Source organism: Tyto alba, unplaced genomic scaffold (assembly GCF_018691265.1).
Source record: "Tyto alba isolate M040663 unplaced genomic scaffold, T.alba_DEE_v4.0 Super-Scaffold_10, whole genome shotgun sequence".
Lineage (NCBI taxonomy): Eukaryota > Metazoa > Chordata > Aves > Strigiformes > Tytonidae > Tyto > Tyto alba.
Genome location: NW_024881262.1, coordinates 29,869,433 through 29,888,140, shown reverse-complemented (window position 1 = coordinate 29,888,140; position 18,708 = coordinate 29,869,433). Strand labels below are relative to the sequence as shown.

The following is an 18,708-nucleotide window of genomic DNA, read 5'->3' as shown; positions in this document are numbered from 1 at the left end:
TGGCCCATCCTATCAGAGACTGGCACTGCTGCCTGGTGGCCATGGTCCCTTTCCCCATTGTGTTGACATCCAGCATGGGGAAACATGAGGGAGATCGGAGGAATCTCTCTTTCCCAACACCCAAAGCTCTCCAGCACTTTGCTGGCCCACACTTAAGTGTCAGACCTGCTCCAGCACCCATGGAGCAAAACGTTAGGAGATAAACCAGCTTCTGGATGCTCTGTGTCCTTGGGTGGCACAGCGGACTGCGGCAGGGTGCTTCATCCTGGTTTCTCTCTTGGTGTGTGCAGCACATGCCCCTGGGAAAGTGACCCAAAGGCTCATCGCAAAGCAGCCGGCACCTCAGTGGCTCCTGGTGCCAGGGCAGAGCCGAGCAGCGCCTCCCGCCCCATCGCCCCATCCCTGGCTCTGCTGGTAGCCGGTGGCAGAGGATGCCCCAGCCCGGGGGGAGCACGAGGCGACACTTCCCCGGGGGCCGGTCCCGCTCCCGGACCACCGAGACGCCGTAACTCTGTCCGCGCTGGGTGATGGTTAATTTGCTCCGCGCTCGGGTTTATAGCATTTTTTTAAGCATGAAGCACGCACGCCGAGGAGCGCTGTGGGGCGCGGCCGAGGCGGGGCGGGGCGGGCCCCGAGGCGGGGCGGGGGCCGCCCTCCCGGCCCCGCTCCCGGCCCCGGCCCCGGCCCCGGTCCCGGCGGGATGCGGCTGCCGGAGCTGTGCCTGGCGCTGCTCTGCGCCGCCGCCGCCGGGCCCAGCTCCCCGGGGCCGGCCCCGGAACCGCCGCCGGGCCCGGGAGCGGCCACGAGGAGGGAGGAGGGAGGCGGAGGACCGGGGGCGGCCGCCCCTCGGGCCGGCGACGTGGACCCCCGCCAGGCGTGGATGCTGCTGGCCGGGAGCACCGGGCGGGCGAGCGGCAGCCGGGCCCGGGGCAGGAAGGGCACGGAACGGGGTGGGCCGGGGGCCGGTGCAGCAGCGGTACCGGCCAGCGGCCCGACTCCGGGAAAATCAGCCCAGGCTGCCTCGAAATTCGGTGTGCCGGGCGCTGACCCTGCCCCCGCCGTACTGGAAGAGCTGCTGAAGGAGCTGCAGCTCCTTATGAAAGGTACTCACCAGCCCCGGGAGAGCTGCAGGAAGGGGGGGCTGAGGGGGACCCCAGGGGAGGAGAGGGGGACGGGGTGCCATGAGGCTGGGCAGCAGAGACAGGCCCCCTCTCATCTTGGGGCTGGGAAAAGCTGAGGTTCCTTCCTAAAGCCAAGCCCTGATTGGGTTTTGGGGTCAGGCCTGGTGAAGGAGCAGGTGAAGGCACGCAGGAAGGCCTGGGAAGGGCACGAAGAGGAGGAAAGCCCTAAAGACAAACCCCGGGCTAGGTCCCGTCCTCGTGTGGAAGCAGCCTTTTACTGCCGGACACGTGAAAACATCTCTGTGGAGCAGAGAGCGTGGCAGGAGCTGCAGCTCTATTACATTGTGAGTGCCCAGCCTGATGCCCCTTCCCACCCACAGCAGCCTCCTGCTGGGGGGGGGGGGGGGGGGGGCACCTACCCTGGTGCGGGGGCTCAGTCTCTAACCCCAGCCTTTCTCCCCCCCTAGCCAGAGAGGGAGGGGATGTTCCACCGTGGCTCGGGGCTGAACCTGACCAGCGGGCAGTACACAGCCCCCATCGCAGGGTACTACACCTTCACCGCCACACTGCGCATTGGTGAGCCCTCAGGCACCCCCCCTGCACCCCCACCCCCCCCTGGTGCCACCGGGGAGGTCCCAGCACAGCTCTCGCCTTCCCCTCTGTCCCAGCGCGCAGAGAGCAGCGGAGGAAGGGGCAGCCGTGTAGAGGGAACCGCCTGCGGGTGCTGATCTGCGTGCAGTCCCACTGCCAGCACAACAGGTACGGCAGGGCAAAGCTGGGAGGGAGGAGTCCAGCATCCCTCTGCTCTTCCCAGCACCACCCTCCCTCTTCTGCAGCAATTTGGAGACCGTGTCCCAGCTGGAGAACGGCAGTGACCTTTTCACCATCTCTGTCACCGGAATCCTTTACCTACAGGTTAGTGGCGCCAGCTCTGCTCAGGACTGTGCCAGGCATGGAGGTGCCTCCTGTGGCACCAGCTCCAGGGCTGGGCCTGGAGTCTGTGTCTCGAAGGTCACTCAAGAGCTGAAGTCTACTGGGATGCTACAACACAGAGCATGGCTAGGCTGCCCTCGCGTCCTCTGTGTCGCCCTTTTCCCAGACGGGGTGCGAGCAGCCCCTCCAGCTCTCAGGGCAGAGCTCTCTCCTTTGCCCTGCCAGGCTGTGCCCAGAGGAGAGGTCCCAGCCCTGTTAAGCCCTCTCTCCCTCCAGGCTGGGCAGTACGCCTCTGTTTTTGTGGACAACGCTGCAGACTCTCCCCTCACTGTTCAAAGCAACTCTGATTTCAGCGCCATTCTGCTGGGGGTGTGAAGAGGCCCTGGGCACCACGCAGGGAGCTGAACCTGTGCCAGAGCTGGACCCTTCCCTCTGCCAGCCACTGTCATGCCTCCCCTGCTCAGCACCAAGCCCAGGGAAGATCTTTTGCTGCTGCAGGAGCTGCAGGCTGATCCGATACTGCAGGTGCTGCAGAACCATCTGAAGCTGGACAGATTGGGGAGGAAAGGCTAATAATAATAAAAAAAGCAGCCTGACAAGGAGCTAAAGGAGTTCGCTTGTATCTAAAGGCTAGGGCTGGAAGTTTATCTTGGAAAATGCTTCTGACAACAGTGGTAGCTGGCTGCTTTCTCTGCAGGGCTCAGCTCCCATTGTGCCAGTGTCCAAGATGAAGCCCCATGCCTCCATTCTTGCTCTCAGCAGATTTTCCTGCCCAGCTTCTCAGCAGCCGCAAACAGATTATTTGTATCGCTTTAGCTCCCCTACGATGTATTAGCAGGGAATGTTCGCTGGCAGAAGCCAACATCCTTATCTTCAAAGCAGAGCAATGTCCTGATAATGCCACACATTCGATTAAAGCAAATTCCTGTCCTGTGGCTTTCCACACCAGGCGTTCCTTGCCCGTGGCACAGGGCCCAGGCTGTGGGCAGCACAGATACTCTCCTTGCTTTGGCTCTGATAGCTGTCTGAGCTGAGGATGGGCGCAGGGCTACGTGCCTGAGCAAGGGCTGCTGGAGAGGTACCGGGGCAGGCTGGGTGTGGGGCAAGGGAGCCGCACATTTTATTTGTTAGTAGCACGTACACTGGGCAAGCTGTGCCAGCAGCACCACAAGATAGCCCGAACTGCACCCAGCCCCACCTTCCCCAGGAGATCCATGCACGCAGGCATGGGGGAGGCAGTCTCCTCACATTGGACCTCACTCATGAGGGCTTTCCTGGCCCTGCCTGGTCTCCTCTGCAGGCTGCATCTCCTCAAGGAGCCTGGTGAAATAGCTGTTGCTGCAGCTCTTTAGTGAGCAGGGGTGTTTGGATCCAGGGGAGGGGCAGGGTAAAGCTCTGGCTGTGCAGTTTTAATACCAACTTCTGCCTCAAGGCAAAGAGAACTCGTCTCTGAAAAGGCAGACATGCTTTTCCCCCAGCTAAGGAGCTCAGCTCAGCCAGCAGCTCCCAGTCACCGCACATGACTTCAAGCCAAGACAGTCTCACTTGGATCAGCCACCTTCCCTTCTTACCAGACACATCCAAGAAGATACAAAAAGACTCACTGTTGGAGAACAGGGCTTTCTGAGCTGGTAAACTGTCCTCTGCCAATGAGGTATAAAGAGCCCAGAGCACTTGAATGCAAAATTGAAACAGCTGATTAAGTCAGAGCTACTAGGGGGCTAATTTAGGTGTTGGGAGGGGGCTAGAAGCTCAGTCAGCCCCAGGGGAAGGGAGCTGTATGTACATCACTTCTTTATGGGCCACTCAGGGGTGGTGGTCCCGGAGCTCCCCACAGTAGTAGGACTCTGCTGAGTAATGAGGCAAGGAGAGTTTATTGTCAGGTAACCTCTTGTGGACCCCATCCTACCAGGAAATACAAGCAAACAGTTTTTCAACTTCCACCAAAGCTGGGGTTGAGCCTGCCTTTCTAACTGGCTCACTATTCACAAGCATGGTGAAACCTGCTCCACAGTGCTTCCTTCTCCCCCATGCCCTGACAAATGGACAAGACGATCCATTTTATGGAAACAGTTATTAACTGTACCATAGCACTGTGTATTATGTTCCTAGCTAGAGTTCTGTTTTCAGTACTCTTTCTAAAGGGAAGGAAAGAAGAGTTGTAAGAGGAGAGAGAGGGAGAGAAGACAGTCAGAGAAGGACAAGCTGATCCTTCTCTCACCAGCTCTTGCACTGGAATTCAGAAGGGCCTCCTGGAGGGAGCACCAGAGAGACAGGTGCCTGGCTCAGCTCTCTCAGTACAACACACAGCTCTCCCCAGCACAGAAGCTGTGAAAAGCAGGAAGGTGAGAACGGAGGGCGAGTTGCCTTTCTGAGATCTGCTGTCAGGGTTTCTTTTGCCACATACTGAAGAAATTCCATGCTACCCTGTCTTGGCTCTCCAAATTTGGCTTTCAAGAGCAGAAGCAGCAGAGCACGTTGCTAATATGGGGAGTTCCCTCTCAGCTCATACTGCCATGCAACCATACATCAGAATATACAGGAATGGCTGGGAGCAGAACAAGCCAACAGACAGAGGCAAGGGCTACCCAAAATATGTGCTGAAGGCCCACTTCCTTCTTCAGTGCTCTGCAGGAAATGCAGGGAGTTACCGCAAACTAGGCAGAGTTAGCCTAAGCATTAGCATGAGCCCATGAACTTTAACTTGATTTCTGCTGTAGCAGAAATAGATGAAAGGCGGTCAAGCCACCTGCCCCAAATAACAGGACAGCTTTTGTGTGCTCAAGAAAACACACAGCCCAGGGTCTGGGACCATCTCCCAAAGCTCCAGGGAACAGAAAAGTGCCTGGAAGCCTCATAACCTTGTGCAGGACTATGCACAAAACAGCAAGCACCACTGCACTAGCCTGCCCAACCTCCCTCTGGGACTGCACCATTTCTCATGCAGAGCAATGAGGTTGCACAAGAAGCCACTGTACAGACCCACTGGCTCATCTCCCTCACTGCACCATCTCACCCATGAGACTGGAAAGTTGTGTCATCTGGAATTCAAGTGCTTTGGTAGCCCAATCTGTTTAGCTTTCACACTGTCATTTGGTCTTAAGCCAACTTTTCTCTGGAAAACATCACACCAACTCTCTGCAGCAACAGCTGGTAGAGGAATGGGGACAGGATGAGATACCAGACACTTAATAGCAACAAGTACCTAAAACCCGAGATGCCTGCTCCTCAGATAGCACACAGACAAGCACAGAGCCTGCCCTTATCTCAGCTGCCTGGCAGGTCCATTCAGTGAAAACACTTTCCCAATAAACATCAGGAGCAAACTCCAGCCACTTTTGCCATATCAACCACTGGGATAAAACCCCCACGTTTTCTGCCAGCAGAGGGAAGGCACACTGCTGCTCTGCCAGCGGTGTTTGTATCCCTCAGCTGCATGCAACCTCACAACCCAGCTTCAGAACCAAAAGATCTCCTTCCCAGCACACTAAGAAGACAGCCCACACTGCATCTCAAGCTGGTAGTCTGAGGTACTGCACAGTCTGATCGGGAGTTCCCATTGAGCCCTAAGAGCTCAGGACTCTCCCAGGGCCTCATAACAAGCTCAAAGAAACAAACAGCAGAACTGCACCGTTTGGAACAGCTGGCAGAGTTCATACCCACAGATGCCTGCTCTTGCTAGCACCTCCACCAAATGGATTTATTTGATTTGACAAGACATTCAGGGGGCGTTGACAGGACAAGAGATTTCGACATGGGCTGATCCACTGGGGCAGCCACTTAGAAAACACTGCTAGCCGAGTGACCTAAAACTATTAGAAAAAAAAAAAAAACAACAAAACAACTTTATTTACACTGAAGAGCATCCAGCAGGACCCTCCCTCCCCCGGCCACACATGCACACACAGAGACTTCTCCCTTCCCTTACATCTGCCACAAGCTGGGAATCCTGCTGCTGCACCTCATCTCTCAGTGCTCTATCCGGACCACCATGACCGTGACGTTGTCCGCCGACCCTCGCTGTACTGCCTTGTTGGCCAGTCTGTTACAGGCAGCTTCGTATCTAGCGTCTGCTTCTAGCTTCCCTTCTCTCATCTGGATGTTCTTATCCTGTTGGGATGAGGAAAGACATCGATGACTGTTCCCAGCAAAGCTCATAGGTGCAAGCACATGGTAATTTCCAAGCATGAGGAAGCAAAGCAAATAAGGACAACCTCAAGTATAAGGGAGGATACCCCAGCAGAAGTGCATTTTTGCAAGTCAGAGCCATTCCGTTTTGTGTCCCTGTATTGATAAACCCAGCCACCATGCTGCCTTCTCCTCACCTCCAGGCAGGACACAACGAAGTTCACAGCTTCTTCTGGTGTAAAGACTTTAAAGAGGCCATCGCATGCTATCAGAATAAACCTGGAAATCAAGCAGAGACAGGTTCCAAGGCTGAATCTTTGGCTCCTCAGCTACAGCAAAATCCCTCCAAGCTATTTTATGCTCCAAGGTATTTTATGCTCCAATCCAAAGGGAAGATGCCTTAAAGCTCATCCAAAAATCCCTCAGAAGCACAAGAAATCGGCTGGTGCTCCCATGGAGCTTAGGCAATTCAACGTACAGGCCAAAGAGCCAGGCAAACAGTGCAAGATCTAGATCAGGACATCCTGGAAGTCCTACTGACACTGCACTGTTAGGCAAGACCATACACTATGCCCTGCTGGAAAGCTCCATTATTTCTCTAGGAACTGCCTCTTTTGAGTCCTTTTCATTCACATATTTTCCCTGTGAAGTAGGTAACGCAAAGAAATGGAGAAACACAGCCACCTTAATACTTTATGTGCATCCCTTTAAATCTGTTACATTTCCACACTCCTGAGGTATGTGCTAATTTAAATAGAAATATTTGAAAGAAAAATGAGCAGCTTAACCCAATAATAGAAGCATAACTGTGATCAGAAAACTCTGCCACAAGGTATTGGTGCAGGCTGAAGAAGGTTGAGGGAATACAAAGCCCAAAGCAAGAGGAGCTGCCTCCTAGCTCCCCACCAGAGAATTGGGGGGGGGGGGGGGACAGCCTTCTGGGCAATCCCTGCCTGTACATGAGATTGTATTAAGCAGGAGCCCTAACCAGTCACTGGACAAGGAAAGCTACAACCATTCCGTAGAGGCGGCCAGCCTGCCAAAGCAGCATATGTCTGAAGACATTGCTTCAGAGCTTGATACTCAGAATATCTTTAGAAATATGTTAGTGCATCACTTGATATGGAACTCCAATCCCAGAAAAAGCAGCAGTGCTGGGTTACATTCTCACCTCAGAGAGCCTTACAGGGCCATACCAACATGAAAGCTCACAGCAATTTGTCGCTGCCAATCATATGTTAGAAAAGCATCGCAAATCTTCAAATATCAGAGCTGAATGCAACAGTACTTGTGGGCACCACAGCTGCTAGAAACAACTCCTGGAATAGGATGGGGATCCACGTATTCAAGCCTTAACCAGCTGCTTGAACACTAGTGTGTGAACTCATTCAGAGCATGAACAGTGTAAGGCTCATGTATGTCATCACTGCTGCAAGGCCAGTTTCTCCAAAAGGAGCCTTCACAGTATCTTGGCAGAGTGAGGCAGCAGCATTATCCCACTACACTGATAAGGAACAGGAGCGGAGAGACATCAGCTGTAAGAGCATCCTCTAATTCTGGATGATCAGTCTGAAGTGCCTTGGCCCTAACAGCAGAGCATCCAGGGTCGTGCAGCTTATGCTACTTCTGCTGAGCGGAGCGAAGCTAGAACGCAGCCAAGCCCCTGGTGTGTGGGCATGCCTTACCTGTCGTTGTGCGTGAGCTGACAGCGTTTGATATCCGGCACAGAGATAACACCACAGCGTTTGTACTGGCCATCCCCAATGGAGCGGGAAACCTCCAGCACTCCGAGGACTCTTCCATCTCTGCACAAGGGAAGAAAACATTAAGAGTCCGCCCCACACACGCATATCTCACTGCACTGCCTGACAGGGATGCTCTTCATGGTGCATTCAGTTGCCTCGTATAAATCCTTACCCACTTCCCCAGCAAGTTCAAATCTTCCCTTCAAAGTCTCCTTCCCTTTCCGCATGCTTGTGTGAAGCCTTGGGAAACAAGTGGATAAGGGGAAGAAGAAAGGAAGTCAGGAGAATTCAAGGCTGTTTTCTCTCTCCCTGCCCTAACTCAAGTCCTGCTTAGCCTAGCAAGCCAGAGAAGTAAGAGTTATATACTGAGCTGAACTCCTGGAGGTGGAGGAGGTTTGAATTCACCAATTATTTTTTGGCAAGGTATCTAGCAAACTGCATTTCAATATAAACGGAGTGGCAGCAGGCAGGACCAGGTCTGAGCCAGCAGCCTCTCCTGCACCTTGCCTATCGGGACACCAGTCCCTACAGACTGGCTCAAACTGGGGGCAGTTCCAAGGAGTGAGAACCATGGCACTTTCTCCTGATCACTTGGTCTTTACTAATCACTGACTGCAGCAACCAGTTCCGTGAAACCCAAGTTATAGTCCTCCTCAGGAAACAGTTTTGTTTGCTAAACTTTTCTAATTAACTGAGCACTGCCCCAACAGAAGCAGCTTCCCACACTCCAGCTTCCCAACAATCGAGCACCTTCTCCCCCAGAAGACTTCTGTGCACTCTGGAAAGACAAAAGCTCATTCATCTCGTAGTCCAACCAGCCCCGCTTGAGATAAAAGCAAGAAGTGAGGCATGTCACAGAGAAGAGATCTGATGCTCACACACTTTGCAACTTATCTCTTAGGTCCAAAACACCACTGAACTACAAGCAGTGGGAGAGGCTCCCAGGCAGCCAGGGAGATGCCCCCCCAGTTCTGAAAAGAGCTAACAGACACTGGGCCATCTCTTTCCTGCGTGCAGAGATAGATCAGTGCTAAGCACAAGCAGCAGCATGTGCTCTCCAGAGATAAGGGGGACAAGGCCCTCCAGACATGGCAGCGTGACAGAACTGAGCCCACCCCTTCCCACACCGGGGGGGGGGGGGGGGGGGGGTGCATTTTGTCTCCACAGGCACTAAGATACTTCACCTGCACTGAGTCCTCTCTTGTGAGGATGCCATTAAATTAAAAAACAACCTTCAAAGAGAGGAGAGAACCTAGCCAGGGAAATCAGACACAGCTACTACGTTTAGCACCACCTGCACAAGCAGCCATACACACCTATATGCATATGAATATTAAGATAATCCTGCTCTGGCTCCAGAAACCTCCCTCGTACTGCAGACCGCATCAGCTAAACCCCAGAGGAGCAACGCCAACTGACACTGAGGGAATTCTTGTGCCCTCTCAAACGATCCCCCCCCTCTCACAAATCAAGAAGGGAGAGGTGATGCTGCAAGCAAGGAAGCGAGTTCTGTTCAATGCAACGGTGTGCAGCAAGTGATAACTTCTTAAACAATCAAGTCCAGCTCTCTAGGTCAAGCATAAGCACATCCAGGCTTTCGCATGGGTTCACGCCTTTGCGGCGCAGCACCCACCACCACTGTAAGCCCCTGGGAAACCAGCCCCATCAACCAACTCAAGCCACTGCTGAATCCTTAAGACACCTCACGAACCACTGTGCCTCCCACAGGCAGCAACAGCTCCTCTCCAGGCTCTAGCATGAGCACCGGGCTCAGGAAACTCCAGAACCTCAGTGCTCAGGCCCAACGTTGGGCCAGGGTTTAGATTTGCTCACTCACACCCTTTAGGCACTTACCTGACATTTCCCCCAGCTTTCTGTATCCGCATACGTTCCTCATATTGGGTGGGGTTGTGCTCCTTACTGAGGCTTAAGGCTGTGTGTTTCTCACTCTCTTCATTATAACGACACAGAATCGCCTGTGCTGACAAAAGACACTTGTGAGTAAACAACAACAAAACTGCAGCAAGAAAAACTTCTTGAGAGCAAGCTGCAAGTTGCAGTGAATGGGCCACATCTGGCTGGCGACCGGTCACCAGCCGTGTTCCTCAGGGCTCAGTCCTTGAACTCTAATGCTGTTCATTATTATCATCAGTGATCTGGGTGTAGGAGGTGAATGCACCGTTCGCAATTTTGCTCCCAATACTAAGCTGGGAGTGCTGTTGACTCTGGACAGACAAGAGGCCTTGCAGAGGGATCAAGAGAGACTGAAGCATTGGGCAATCATCAGTGGCATGAAATTGAACAAGTCCAAATGCTGCATTCTGCACCTGGGACAGAGTAACACCAGGCACAAATGTAAATTGGGAGAGAAATGGCTGGAGAGCAGCCCTGCAGAAAGGGATCCGGGGGTGCAGCTCGGTAGGAGCCAGCAGTGTGCCCGGGCAGCTGAGAGGGCAAACCCTCAGACACAGCACGGCCACCCGGCCAAGAGAGGGGATTGTCCCGCTGTGCTCAGCGTTGGTGCAGCCTCACCTCAAGCACTGTGTGCACTGTGTACGGGCCCCACCGTTCCAGAAGGGTGTGAGGGTCCTTGAATGCAGCCAGAGGAGGGGAACCAAGCTGGTGAAGGGCTGGAAGGCATGTCCTGTGAGGAGCGGCTGAGCGCGCTGGGTTTGCCTCCTTTGGAGGAAAGGCAGCTGAGGGGCAACCTCACTGCTTTCTGCAGCTTCCTGAGGAGGGGACGTGGGGAGGGAGGTGCTGAGCTCTTCTCCCAGGGACAGAATGCTTGGGAGTGGTTCAGAGCTGTGTCAGGGGAGGTTCAGACTTGACATTAGGGAGCATTTCTTTACAGAGAGGGTGGTCAAACCCTGGAAAGGGCTTCCTAGGGCAGTGGTTGATGTCCATGCCTATCAGCATTTAAGAGGCATTTGGACAATGCCCTTAATAATGTGCTTTAGCTTTTAGTCAGCCCTGAAGCAGACAGGTAGTTGCACTAAATGATCATTGTGGGACCCTTCCAACTGAAATACTCTATTCTAGATACCATGAGATATTTAGCAACGCCAAGAGAGCTACTACACACAGTTGTTTTATACTATGGGAGACAACACAGAAGCACCCTGCATCCACCCAAAACAAGACGCTTTGTAGGAACCTTGGGGAATCCACAGCAACTGGGACATCTCACTCAAACACCTCGCCCTTCAGGGTGAATAAAGCTCTGGGAGAAACTGAGATGCCAGCTGTGGGCTTCTCTATTCTGCTTACCCGGCTGTCCCCGAGGTTAGCTATGTAGAGAATATTGTCAACAGCTAGGACACAAGTAGCTGTGGAGCCATCCTTCCATGCTGGCTTTCTGAAGTGAACAAAAATGACATTACTAAGAGGGGAAAACAATGTTTAAGAAGTTTGTCACAGTGCTTCCTGGAGAATCAAGGAAGTGTCATGTGCCAACACACAGCAGTCAGCTAGCACAAATCGCCAGCAGCTGCCTGCAAACAGCTAGGGAAACTGTTGGTGGTAAACAGCGAGCTAGACAAGGACAGAGGAGCTGCACAGAGTACTGCCTTCTAAATGCATGGCCAATGCCAAACTGGTTCAAATACTGCCAGCAATGCTCCCCACAACAACCCTTCCTCGCAGCCAGCTTCCAAGAAAGCTCATCTGTGGCTGGAACAGGCTCAGCCCCAATGGCTGCCCAGAAGCTACAGCAACATGAGCAAACACCCCGAACTCCTCCTCAGGAGTCTCGTTCTTTGTGGCAAAAGGAAGGCTCAGCCAGGACTGCAGCAGTTGCCTTCCTTCTTGCTTTTATTTCCCTTCCGTTTTTCACAGTACCCCTGCCCACCCACCTCGGTCCTCATCACCCCACCTCAGCAGCAACACCACTTGTTCAGTCACTCCCCTGTAGTTAAGCTTGTATCTCTGGAGCTCTAGGTAAAACAAGAAGTGTTTCTTAGATTACAGCTGTCAGACCAGTCCTCCCCACAATGAAGCCCAGCTATGATGCCACTCTTTACTGAAAGTAGCTTTGAGAGACTGATTTCTAGACATAGTTCATCCAGTTTTTCCTAACTTTGAAGGTGCAGCTGAAGGAAGATCATTCATTTTGCCATCAATACAGCTATCGCTAGCGGTCCTTTGTAGCACCTTTGTTTAAGTCACATTTCTGACCAAACTGAGACCAGTTTGGGAATAACACTTCTGTGACAGATTCAAGGAAGCTTCTTCCTTTTGCCTAGTCAGACTTGTTGGCCTGATTAGGTGTAAGACACTGACCCAGTCCGCAATGTACTTAAAATTGGAAGTTTGCAAGGAATCTCAGAATCAGATGCATCAACAGTGTCTCCATCTGTGTCAAAGAGGTGTCATGATGAAATCAAAAAACACCCCAAACACACGTAAAGGACTGGTAACAAAGTGACTATTTTAAACGCAATCTACATCCTTCCTAGTCCTTACAGTTGGTGTGTCAATTCAGCATGGACTGGGGGAAGGTATGGGTGCTTACACTTAATAACCCAGCTGGGAGGCAGGCTGGCATTTATCCCACAGGAAGTAGCTGCTGTGCTTTTCAGCTTTGTTTTAAAAGAATCTGTTAGAAACAAGCTTAAGATGAGGGACATTCATCAACATCTCTGTTTTTAAGAGAGGTGAAGAAAGCAAGATTTAAACTTACATTGAGAGAGTTAAGTCTTTCAACACGGGGCATTAAAAATGACCTCAGAGATGTGCTCCAGCCTGGCAAGCACACACTCACCAACAGGAACACAGCTCTAAAGAAAGCTGCACACAGCAGCCTGCAAAGTACTGCTCCACAGATACACTCCTGCCACACTGATGCCACCAACACAGAGATCCCATCTCAGGCAGTATGGGATAAGTCACTTCAGCAACATGGTAAGTCTTTAAAAAGAAGGCAAACAAGATGCCCTGGCAAGGACAAAGGTGCATTCTTGATCATGTTTTGGTTCCTTTATCATGAACGTGTATTTTAGCCTAAAGGGTCCTACAGACAGCTTACCACAGAGTAAGACCAGAACATGCTGTGTGATCTAACCCTAGCAGGCACTCAGCTGGCGGAGTTACAGTCTGGCACAGCTAAGCTGGATGGGGTTTTGCCAAAGCATAGACACAACACAAGGTTTCCTCTGCCCTGTTCAGAACTAAGGCCTGTGAGACCTTAGTTCTGAAATACAAACCCATGGGAAACATTTACACTTACTGGCTGGACGCCTGTTTTAGAAACTCTTCATCTGTGTGTTTGAAGGTGTCCAAAAGGCATCTCTTCACTGTTTTCTCCACGCTGACTACCTCACCTGTCAGACAGGGAGAAGGGCAACTAAGCTCCAGCTAAAATGCATCTGACATATGCATCTGCCTCTCCGTTCACTCATCCAACATCCAATCAAGCAGTGCATCTCTCAGACCCTGTGCAGAGCATCTAGGGCGCATCCTGGGCTCACACCAGCAAAAATCTGCCTGGTAGCAAGTATGGAGAATTGACATACCCCGCTCCCCCATGGGCGTATTTTCACACTTGAAGTGGCACTGTCAAAACTGGCAACAGTGCATCTCATGCTTAGCAGGTCACAACTGGCTACTCATACCCTTCTGCCAAAAAGGCTTCCAGTCCTCTTCCCTGGGAGACAGAGCAGTCTCACAACCCCACTGGGAGTAAGGGATGGGAACTGTAGCAGTACGCCCAAACAAATCAATTTCCCTATCTGCTGCCGTAACATCAAGGCACAAAAGGTGATGGTTGTCCTACAGCCCTTATTCCACCCCTCTCACCTTTAGGAAATTTCTTAATCAGGTTTTGGTGCAGATTCTGTGCTGCAAATTTTGAGGCTCGGACTCCCCCGTGGCCATCAAAAACAGCGAAGTACGAGACACGTGTGCTGTGAGGGAACAAAGAGTAGCAGAAGGGGCTAAGAAGGGCCATTAGCCGGAGGGTGGGATCAAGTACATTCATCTCCATAACACCCCGCCCTGTGCTGGCCAGCCTGAATAAATGCTGCACTCCAAGGCACAAAAAAAAAAAAAGGTAGCAAGTCTTTAAGCTCATACATTCAAGCATTTACATGGTTTATGTGTGCAGGCAGTAAGCTGAGAACTGTCTTGTAATTTTCCATCCTTCAAGAAAATGAAGGGCAGAAGAAAGTTTATAGACCACAGCTTGGCATAAAAGCAGCTAAACTTTTCACCTCAAGGGCACTGCAACTCCCCAGCACTACACAGACATTGGTATAACCAATCCTACAGTGCTTTTCATGCCTCAACTTGTTGAAACCATGTTACAGACAAGAAACTCAGATCCCTCGGTACACAAAGCTCTCAAGACAATATTAGTTCAGAAGCCAAATCCGGTATCAGGACGATGCTTGAGAGCATTCCATTAAAAACACACACTTCTATGTGTTTATCTGCTGAGAAATTTCAACTTTTAAAATGAGATACTTCTGACATCTGTTTTCTCTTCTCTGAGCATCCTCCATTGCCACAATTAGGGTTTTACACAATGTAAAATCCCCAAGGTAAAGCCTGATTACTTATAATTAAACTGAGGGTCTCTAAACATCCATGCTTACATTTGGGTAACAGAGACTCAAGACCCAGAGTTATTAGGCCCTCATAATCCTTATGAAGTCAGTGACCAAATCCATGGAGCATCACCCAAAGGGAGGTATTTGTATATAACAGTCCTGTGATTTGCTCAGGAACACACCCAGGTCTCTCAATAACAAGCCCAAATCACACACCACATCACAGGTGTAGTCAAGAACATCAGCTGCTCAAAGCAAAAAGGATCATATCCTGGGCTTAGCTGAAGCAAGCTGGAGCTCCTTCACCCCTGTGACGGCTGACATTTACAGCTTTGTTCTGGCGGTTGGGGCCAACTTACATTTGGGAAGGCAGAGGCTGGCATTCCTCAGTGATATCGTTTAAGATGACATGTGCATCTTGCATGTCTTCTCTTTCACCTTTCCTCTCTGCCACATAACCCTTCAATCCAAGAATGCCCACTGACCCTAAAGGGGAACAAAGCAGATGCATGCAAATCAAACTCTGTCTCCTCAGCTCAGGCTAAAAACCAGTAAATCAGCAACCACTTTTCAGCTTTCAAAATCCTATCCTGCAGCAAAATACAGCCCACATCCTGCAACAAAACACCTGGCACCTTCTGCTAAACAGGATGTATTTATTTTGTAACATGGGTTTTTACATGCCCCCAAGGTCAGCGGCTATAAAAGCCGCTTGCCCCCATTCTGGCAAGCAGCTGCAGCCCAGCAGGACTGCTGGGCATCAGACAGGGCTCTTACTGAATGGGGTAGGGGCAGGAGGCAGGGCAGGGGAAGCATGTGGCACTGAACCTGCAGATTAAACAAAGCACAGCTTTAAGGAGGGTTCTGAGGACAGGAAATCAGGGTCTGCTGTTTCCAGATCACATCCTTTCCTCTGTACCCCTGAACACATTACCAAAGCTGCAACATAACACATGGGCACCTCCACAGAAGTCAAATGCCCTGTATGTAACAGCAAGCATCTCTCACTGGCTTTCTTAGCTGCCACCCATTGGAGAGATTTGTGGATGTGGCTCTAGCCCTCCAAAGGTTTCACAGTCAATCCTCTTGGCAGCACAGGAACTTATCCTGCAAATGCCGTGCTTGCTGCTCAGCTTCTGCCACTTCAGCAGGGCTGTTAGGAAGACATGGGTGAGGGAGGCAGAGAGTGCCAGGGAACTCAAGGGGCTTCCACAGACTGCCACAGCAGTTTGTTCCCTCAGAGAGGTTGAAACACAAGCGGACTGAAGAACCAAAGCCTAGCTTTGGTCAGGACTTACTCAGCCCAATGTCAAAAGTACAAATCGAGTACATTTGTTTTCAAGTTGTCTGAAAACCTTTACAAACTTTCTTTTCCACAAGTTCTTCCCTGCCATTCTTCTCTTCCTCCTCCAAGGACTTTCTCTTCTCCCCCTTCCCATGGCTCCCTGCTGATGAGACCTGCTCAGTAGCACTGGAGGCTGAAAGAAAGCAAAAATGCAGACAGCTGAAGTATTCCAGCTCTGCTTTACTTGCACAAATTCAGGAGCAAGTCCTTTTAAACCAAAGTACTCTCAGGAATGCAGGCTTACACACTCATACAGTATTAAGTGACCAGTTATTATTGAACCAGATATACTAACTGACCATAAATGCGCACACACAACTTCACTCAGCATGTACAACCCATGGCACACACCAATTTGATCACTTTACGTTGTGCGACGCTACCTCAGGCACAGTGTGGTTGTGTTTGGCTGCCACACCAACCAACAGTTTGTTTCTTAGCTACCAGCCTTTTTTGCTGTTAACTGCTCAGGAAGTTAATGTTTCAGGCTGGAACGCTTCTATTTTTTTTTTTTTTTTATTACTATTATTTGTGTCTATAAATTGTGCACACAACAATGCAGAAAAGTGTATTTTATTACTCTGAATTTGTTAGGGGTTTTAGAGGACAGGTTACGAATTAAAGCAAGCAAGCAAAATACAATTTCCATGATGTCAGAACCCAGGCCTTTTCCTTGTGGAGATTTATTCTCATATGGAATAGTGAATTATCTCACCTCCTCCCAGGTGCTAGCAAACACTTGGCTGCATGCAGAAAGCCATGCCAGACCAGCAGTCTGGTTTTGAAGACGTTTACAGCTAGGAACAAGAAGGCAGTCTGTATCCACAGCAGAAAAGCAACAAAAGCCAGGGCAGTGGCAGCACCGGGCCACCACTGCCTTCGCTCTTAGAGAGCACACATGTACTTTCACTCCCAAAGCAGGGAGCTTTCAGGAACAGGTGACAGGGCTCCCCAAGAGACATTTAAGGGATGTGCTTCTAGGAACAAACCCAAGTTTACTTTAAAGAGTCACAATCCCAATTTAAACAATCTGGGCACAAACAGGTGGCCATAACAAGTGTCAGCCAACCCAGGCACCAGGTTAACTTGCCGTGGGTCCAACTCAAGAGGTTTTCCTGAGAAGGGCAGGTCAGCAGAGGCTTGGTGAGCTGACACAGCTCCTTACCTGTGTCACCGCTGCTGGCTGGAGGAAGATCATCAAAGAGTAAAGAGCCTCCTTTCCCTGGAGCATAAGAAAAAGGCAAAGAAGAACTAAATACCTTTGTCCCTTTGAGGGAATAATGCTCTGTGTATGCCCTTCCTGTGGTGCAAAAATTATAAAATGCCACTTTACCAGCGCAAGCCAAAATTCAACATTTGTTACTGGATGGTGGGGGCAAACTCAGGCCTTACGTTTGTTTCAGGGAATATTTATATGGAACGTATTATGGAAGATATGTGAAACATCTATAACATTCTGGTTAGCCAAAAAAAAAAAGAAAAATACAAGAAGAGGAAAGGAGTTGCTCTACACACCAGTGCTGAGGACCCAGCTGTCTTTATCATGTTTAACAAAGAAAAGGGTTTACACAAGTTTCATCTCACAAGATGCTGATGCAGAAAACACATGAAGCCAAACTAACGGCAGGAATGGAGCGCCCATACCTGAGTCAGCACTGGTGGCTGGTGGGAGATCATCAAAGAGCAGAGGCCCTTTCTGGGCTTCCTTCCCTGTAAGATACCAGGGCAGAGTCAGGGCCCATTACAGGCACTCGGGAGCTGGTTTCTGGAAGGACTGTCCCCCAGCTGAGCACAGGTGGGGTAACTGAGGAGACCCTCGGCTACCTTTTTTCCATCTCTAATTTAAGCAGTCCCTACAGGAGCAAAACACCACCTGCCTGACAATAATATGAGCTTTTGTCCTTGAAAACAGCTTTTTTTTTTTTTTTTTTTTTTTGTTAGCAATCCGCTCAACTTGAATTAACATCCCTCAGCAGCCAGATCAAGACGTTATAGGCTGGGAGCAGCCCAGAAAGCAGCAAATTATCTCAGGTAACGCCATTACAGCTCTCCGCGGACCCACAACCTGCGAGCAGCACTGAGAGGGGAAAGGCTCCAGCACGGCCTAAACCGCACGGATAACACTCCACATCTGCACGAGTCCCAGGGAAAAAGAAGACCGTAAAATAACACCTTATAATTTCTCCAGCGATTTTTAAACCACCACCTCACCACCCCACACACCCCCCCCCCCCCCCCCCCCCCCCCCCCCCCGCCCCGGTGGCGCTGGGAGCCCTCAGCTGCCCCCGGCGCGCTGCCTGCAGCGGCGGGGCACGGAGCCGGCCCCCCGCCCCGGGGTGGGGGGGGGGGGGGGAGGCAGGCTGCCCGCGGCCGCGCTGCAGCAGGCCCGGCGGGGCCCCGCGGCCTGCCAGGCCGCGCCGGCTGAGGCGGCCCCGCCCGGAGCCGAGCGGGGAGGGGCGGGGCGGCGGCCGGGCGCCTGCCGCGGCGGTGTCGGGCCGCTCACCCGCCGCCGAGGAGCCGGGCTCCGGGAGGTCCCCGAACAGATCCATCCCGCCGCCAGGCCTGCTTCCTCCTGCCCGGGCGCCCCCGCGCCCACCGCGGCTGCCAATCTCCCCGCCAAGCCAATCAGCGGTCGCGGGCGGACCGGAAATAGCCGCGCGGCAGGGCGGGAGCGGAAGACCCCCTCCCTTCCCACTTTACCATCGCCCCGCCCAGCGAGGCGCCCATCAAATCCCCGGCGGAAGGCGCCCCGCCTAACTCCGCCCCCGCCCCTTCTCCGCCAATCGGGAGGCGGGGCCGCCCTGCCAATCAGCCCCCTTGCCTCCCACCGACCCAGCCCGCAGAGGGGGTGGGGAGTGCCCAAGCACCGCCCCCGCGCCTGCCAATCGCTG

The 18,708-nt window shown here is 52.0% G+C and overlaps 2 protein-coding genes across 6 annotated transcripts; one reads left to right on the top strand and one right to left on the bottom strand.

Annotated features, from left to right (window-relative positions):
• The first annotated feature begins 682 nt into the window (after positions 1-682).
• ERFE (erythroferrone) lies at positions 683-2,656 on the top strand. Of its 2 annotated transcripts, none has more exons than XM_042795729.1 (6): positions 683-1,103; positions 1,281-1,465; positions 1,589-1,697; positions 1,790-1,880; positions 1,958-2,036; positions 2,408-2,656. In XM_042795729.1, the coding sequence occupies exons 1-6, from the start codon at positions 701-703 to the stop codon at positions 2,564-2,566; spliced, it is 1,026 nt and encodes a 341-aa protein (XP_042651663.1). In that variant the 5' UTR covers positions 683-700; the 3' UTR covers positions 2,567-2,656. The 2 variants fall into 2 exon arrangements, with proteins under 2 accessions (XP_042651663.1, XP_032848457.2); XM_032992566.2 differs by having other exon boundaries at positions 2,331-2,556.
• Positions 2,657-5,729: 3,073 nt separating this feature from the next.
• Positions 5,730-18,442, bottom strand: LOC104355621 (ILK associated serine/threonine phosphatase). Of its 4 annotated transcripts, none has more exons than XM_042795714.1 (13): positions 18,321-18,442; positions 17,462-17,527; positions 16,983-17,039; positions 15,828-15,950; positions 14,832-14,958; positions 13,721-13,827; positions 13,152-13,245; positions 11,195-11,282; positions 9,782-9,903; positions 7,868-7,987; positions 6,380-6,461; positions 5,983-6,164; positions 5,730-5,866 (listed from the first exon to the last, which is right to left on the bottom strand). In XM_042795714.1, the coding sequence occupies exons 1-12, from the start codon at positions 18,364-18,366 to the stop codon at positions 6,024-6,026; spliced, it is 1,173 nt and encodes a 390-aa protein (XP_042651648.1). In that variant the 5' UTR covers positions 18,367-18,442; the 3' UTR covers positions 5,730-5,866; positions 5,983-6,023. The 4 variants fall into 4 exon arrangements, 3 of the variants coding, with proteins under 3 accessions (XP_042651648.1, XP_032848412.2, XP_042651653.1); XR_006165573.1 differs by lacking the exon at positions 5,730-5,866 and adding an exon at positions 8,100-8,167 and having other exon boundaries at positions 6,122-6,164; XM_032992521.2 differs by having other exon boundaries at positions 5,730-6,164.
• Between the last annotated feature and the right edge of the window lie 266 nt (positions 18,443-18,708).